Source organism: Piliocolobus tephrosceles, chromosome 15 (genome assembly GCF_002776525.5).
Source record: "Piliocolobus tephrosceles isolate RC106 chromosome 15, ASM277652v3, whole genome shotgun sequence".
Taxonomy (NCBI): domain Eukaryota; kingdom Metazoa; phylum Chordata; class Mammalia; order Primates; family Cercopithecidae; genus Piliocolobus; species Piliocolobus tephrosceles.
In genome coordinates, this window is record NC_045448.1 from 1,315,839 (window position 1) to 1,321,838 (window position 6,000).

A 6,000-nucleotide genomic window follows, 5' to 3' on the forward strand; every position below is an offset into this window, starting at 1 on the left:
ACTAGCTATAGATCAATTTGGTGCTGGTTTACTTAGCTTTTAGAATAAGACAAACTTGGCTAAACCAGTATTAACCAGAATTCTCAAATCCTAAACTTAACAGTGAAGTTTAATTAACTTCACAGCAAGCTGAGATTCATTTGAAATGTCCTTTCTTTCAAACCATGAGGCTGAACGACGTTTCTAAGAACTCTCGGCCCACTGACCTGTCCACTGTCCTGTCAGGCCTCCTATGGAAATGGCAGTTCTTGTGGAAGATGTGGGTCTTTCTGGTCCATGCTTTAGAGCCACATGCTCATTGCTGGGTCTGTAGACATGAATGTTTAGGAGAATGGGCTGAGGTATTTGGTCCAGGCTATAACACAGAACTTAAGGACTCCATAATTTAGAATATTTTAAAAAGATTTCCATTGTAAGCATAGCCCATCTAGAAAATTTAGAACGCGAGGAATGTAAAAAGGTTTCCCACTACTTCATCACCAAGCCAGGACTCCATTAAATGTCAGTGCCTGTCCTTCTAGGCTGCTGCTTCACGTTGGTCTTATGTATTACGTGACTATAACCTAATGGTTCTTTTCTATTGCACATGATTTGTTGTCTGCAAGCACCTGCTTGAGGACATTCCTGTCAAGAATAATCTGTGCTCAGCTTTTTGAGGAATGCCTGTTCCTCCACTAACTGAACGTGCACTGCAGTCCGAGGTTTACTTCACTGTTCCCATAGAGTTCCCCATTCCCGTTGACCTGTTAGTGAGCATTCATGATTGAAAGACTAGTTTGTTTCTCTCTTACCTGAAAATGGAATGCATTCCTTCCTGGCTTTTTTTTTTTTCTATTGAATATCTCAATTTCACTGGTATCTGGTTAATCCAAGTTTTGTGGCATTATCCTCAAAGATTTATATAAACCGTCTTGGAGAAGTAACCGATGATTACCTCTACTAATGGGCAGTAAAGTCACTCTCACTTTGATTTGTTGAATAACATATAAATTATAGTGATAGAATTGATCCAAAAAAAAAAAAAACAGGAAATAGTTTTGTGGGCTCTCGTCTCATCTGGAAAGATTTACAAGGGAAGCAAAAATCAATACAGAGGAAAAATGAAAGGTTTTATAGATAAGCGTACCATCTTCATCAAGGCAAGATTTTTTTCTACACTAGGGTTCGGGATAAATTCTACTCCTCACTGTCTTCTAAAGCACTGGGGCTGTTACTAGGCACACACGCCTCACTGTGCAATTGTGATGAATGAGCCCCGGAGATGTGCTCAGTGAGGGTTGATGGTAACTGCGAAGTTACTTGCTGGCTTATCCCCCTGGGGGCTGAGAGCTTTTAGATTGCTTTTCTGAAAGATCACAGAGCAAAAATAAATTTTAAAAACCCCACATTTCCAGCAAGAAAGAAGCTCAAGAGAATTAAATGAGTGAGTACTTGATGTAAAGGGAGAAAGCAGATTTTCTCAAAAACAATGACCCCAGTTACATATGATTCCCAAATTCAGATGCTGGAGCCACTTTTGAGACTGCCGTAGAGTCTTTATTGGGTGGATTTGTGGTTACAAGCACAGAATTCACGGTTTCCCATTTTTCACAGATGCTTTATCAGAAGATCTGCTGAGCATCATTGCAAACATGTCTGGATGTCTCCCTTACATGCTGCCCCCGAAATGCCCAAACACGTGCCTGGCGAACAAATACAGGCTCATCACAGGAGCTTGCAACAACAGGTATTGTTTGTGGATTTTCTTAATCTTCTCATGAAAGTTGTATCTGAACATGACTAGGTGCCATCATGAAGGAGCCTCTACCATGACTGGTGGATCTGTACCCACCCCTGAGCCCCTGGTTCCTGTCCTTGGCCTCCCTGACGTGGCCTCTTGCACACCTGGTGGTGCCTCGAGCAGTATGCAGAACCACACCGCCATTCCCAGCCACAACGCCCCTTCCATAGGTGCTTCTAGGTCACTCTTAACTTCCTAACCCCACAAATTCCACCGCTGTTCACCTAATAACTCATGCCATACGTTTAGGTGCCATCCTTGATTTCACTAACTCCCCTACCCATTGTTTCCAATGCACCCCCAAGACTGTCACTTTTACCTCCAAAGTGAGTGCTCTCCACTCCCTGTCACCTTAGCTGAAGCCAAAATAACCAGCCGGCTGCCATCACGCGGTGGCTCCCTCACTGGTTCTCCTAGTTTAACTGTTGCTTTCCCCGTTCACGCTTCCTGTTGTGGCCAACACCATCTCAGCACCCTCCTTCTCAATGCCCCCAACCCAAGTCCCCACTGCACTCAGAGTGAGTGCAGATCTGCCCAACAGTGGCAACTGCCCCCCTCCTCTGGTCCATGGTGGCAGGAGGTAGACAGGAGCTTTGGCCACACACAGAGGCATGTGATTCAGTCTGCGGTTCAGACTGGTTTTCTGAAGAAAGTGATACAGAAGTGAGCCAAATCTTAAAGGATGAGTGGGGATTTCTCAAATGGGCCACAGGGTAGAGGAGAGGGCTTTGCAAAGGCCAGAAAGAGCAAGACACGTCTGGGCAGAAACACGCAGCCTTTGGCACACAGGGGGGCAGAGAGGGAGAGCAGCTGCGATTGTGGCGCCTGTGGGGTCTGGGGGCAATAATACGCCCCGTGGTCACCTGGAGGCTTTGTCAGGATGGCCGCAGGCTTGATGTCCACCGATGCAGGCAGCAAAGGTGCTTAGCATGGAAGAGCTCCTCAAAGGGACTCGAGCTCCTCGCTGCTTGGTGTGCTAAGGCCAGAAGGAAGATGCCCCATCCCCGCTGACCCCGTGAGAGAGGGATCAGCAGGACCCAGGCAGAGCCCTGGCCTGGACAGGCAGTGTCCTGAGACAGAGGGCAGGGGCTCTGGGACAATGAACAGGAATCGGGATCCTGGGTCGATGATGGTTAAGAACAACAGCTTTGCAACTGGACAGCCCTGGATTTGAGACCTGGAATCACCACTTATCAGAGGGCAATTTATTTCAATTCTTTGAGCGTAAGAGCTTGTCTGTAAAGCCCATAGCAGGAACGCATAACCTGGCTATGTGTAAGGACTGGATCTGAGGACCGTGGAGCCCCAGCTGGAAGAGGCAGCCTGTGCTGAACGCGGAGATGGGTCAGGACCACACAGGAGGCTGCTGTCCACCCCTCCTCCCCTGAAGCCTGGGGTGCCTGTGCTCACACATGGAAGTGAGCTCAGAGGTGGAGATGGCACGTGTCCTGTCCTCAGAGCTCGGTGGAAGACATAGGTGTAGACAAAGGATGCACAGGAGATGATGCCTGGGAGTATGGAGACACTGAAGTGACTGGTGGGATGCACAGCTGGAGGGACCGGGCCTGGATGGAGGAGGGGATGGGGCAGGTGCACTGTTGAGCCAGAGGCCAGAGCAGAGATGGCTTGGACTACACAGGGAGGAGCAGGGTCTTCAGCAGGGCAGGGTGGGGTCTAACCTGCAGATGCACGTTCAGGGTGGGGATTCCTGGGGACAGTGGTGTTGGAGATGTGGGGGCGGAGCTGTTCTCTGAACGGATTTCAAAGCCTCCCCCGGGTCCTGCAATAGAGCCTGAACCTTTCTTTGGTTTGGTGCTTCCTCATTCATAAATCACTGTTCACTCAAAAACAAAACAAAACAAAACAAAACTCTTTAAAAATGTATTGTGCTTCAGTTTACAATTTAACAACCTCAAGACCAGGGCCTCAGCCAGCACCAATGAGTTCCCGCTCGGCCCTTCCTAGAGGCCCTGCTGCTGTCTCAGGCGCCTCTGCCCCTGCTGCTGGGCCACCTCCACTGATGCTCCTGGGAGAATCTCTGCTGACCATACAACGACATGGGCACTGGCAGCTGTGATCTGGGGACACTTAGATCTGAGCTGGTTTCTCTCCTTCTGTGGTGACGGCTACAGTTTTCATTAAGAATTTACAGCATCTGGATCTAAATCCCCTGTGTTCAAGTCTTCACACATTGTATGCCACCAAAAATAAAACATCTGCTCAGAAATCGTTAGTGTCTCACTTGTTGCTATAAAAGTGAGCCTCAGAGGACCCCTGCCCCTTGGCCCCTGGTTGGTTTATTTTCTCTGCAGGCTGAGACCTGTTAGTGCCAAAGCCTCCTAGGACCAAGCTCAAATTTATTCATGCCCAGTTTTGATAAAAACAGCCCAAACAAGCGATTTTTAGCCACTTGGAGCCTACCTCTTTGTGTCTTCCACAAAACCTCTCCCAGTATCTCAGGCCATTGGTAAGATACAGCCTCGTGGTCATCAGACCCCAGCTCACTGCTGCTGCTGGAGCTGCCTGCCCGGAGACTCCCCCTCCACCTCACCATGTTGCTGAGTAATGTCATCAGACACAGAGACCCTCTGACGCCCCACCGTGAGTTCCGCGCCATCCTCTCCGTCTGGGTGGCGGTCCCTCACCTTAGCCTCCGGATGGTCCCCTGCCTTGAGGGATGTCCCTCTTCTGCACCTGTGCCCAAGAGCCACCCCAAAAGCATGTGTGTGTCTCTGTCTCCCCTGGTCCCAACTTTTGCCTTGCTCAGCCCTGAGTTTCCAGAGCTTCCCCACACCCACTAAGTTGCTAAGTTCCCCTCCAGCGGTCTCCTAAGCTGCGTCAGCGTCCCTCTCGGTCACCAGCACCTGGTTCCCCACCCACACCTTCCCATCCTTGCCTGGGCTGGTGCCGACTCACTAGGACCCTTCCTGCCCCAGGGGAGGTGACCTGGCCTCTCCAGGCACCCAGAGAGACTGTGACCGTGTCCTTGCATGGCACTAGCTCTCTGGCCTGGGTTTGGTTGCGTTTCTCTTTATCGTTTCTTGACTAGTGTGTCGGCTATGTCAGGTGAAATTTTTAGCTTAACAGCTTAATACTCCATGCAGGAGGTCCCCAGTCGATATTCTCAGCACATCACCATACGGCTGTCCTGATGGTATATATTATATCTTATAGAACACATATTAATACGTGGGCTTCCTTACGTGATCCTAAAAATCTGAATATGTTTTAGAATTGTCATTGCAACTTCCAGTCAACACGTTTAGCGTTTGTTTTGGTTAGGTTTGCTTTGGTTTTCACATATGGGATTAAAGAATTAAGGCAGATATTTGTTTCTGATACATCATTTTTAATTTAGAGAATTTATATTCCTTTTGATTAATTCTGGTGATTAAGCTTTGCCTCTATATCCTTGCTGGGTCAGATGATGCATTTTTAATTCCAATTATGAAGGGCATGTGGGTCCTCTGCAGTGAGTTTGGATTTTTATGTTTGAGGCTCACCAACATTCCTCAAAAGGTTTCGGATAATTAAATCTCGCATTAAGCATTTCCCTTTTATTGTCTAAAATTTCACCCATGTTTCTTTCTGATCGCGTTTGGCTTTTGTTTTCGTTTTGTTTCTTCCTTTTGTTTCTAACTCCAAGGCGCAGTGTTTTCTTTTCCTGCTCGCTTGTTCCTTCCTGAAGGTCATTTCTTGTCCCTCACCCACCACTGCTGCCCACTCTGCTGTATTTCCAAGTGACCTTTGGGTGTTGGCTGCAATGACATCTTTAAGACAAATGTTATTTGGAATTAACTTTTGAAATTCTAAATGTCGAAATGGTAGATTTTAAAACTCATTCATTTCTACTAGTTCTCTTGCTGGTGTGATGTCTGCATGTCACAAATGGATGGCAGGGTTTCTAAGGCTTGCTTTTCCTTTGTTGGTATTTTCCTAATTGCCTAGGACATATCACATAAAATTACTTAACAAGTAGTGGAAAAGAATGATTTTCCTTTTGCCATTTCACCTGGACTTTTTGTTTGTGTGGTGTAGTCGGTGCTGCAGAAGCTCCCTTGTTGAAAGAGGCGGGGGCAGGCTGCTTCTCGTTTGTGTGGTACAGCTGATGCCACACCCGGACTTCCTGTTTGTATGATGTGGTCAATGCTACAGGAGCCACATGTTGTAAGTGAATGGAGCAGGCTCCTTCCTGTTTTTATGGTGTAGTCCGTGCCGCA

General features: G+C 47.7%; 1 protein-coding gene across 2 annotated transcripts in view; it reads left to right on the forward strand.

Annotated features, from left to right (window-relative positions):
* Positions 1-6,000, forward strand: part of TPO (thyroid peroxidase) — a 96,762-nt gene that overhangs the window by 17,140 nt on the left and 73,622 nt on the right. For both annotated transcript variants that reach the window (XM_023192645.1, XM_023192647.1), the window contains exon 4: positions 1,594-1,726. In XM_023192645.1, coding sequence (XP_023048413.1) covers positions 1,594-1,726 — 133 coding nt within the window. The remainder of the gene's footprint in view (positions 1-1,593; positions 1,727-6,000) is intronic.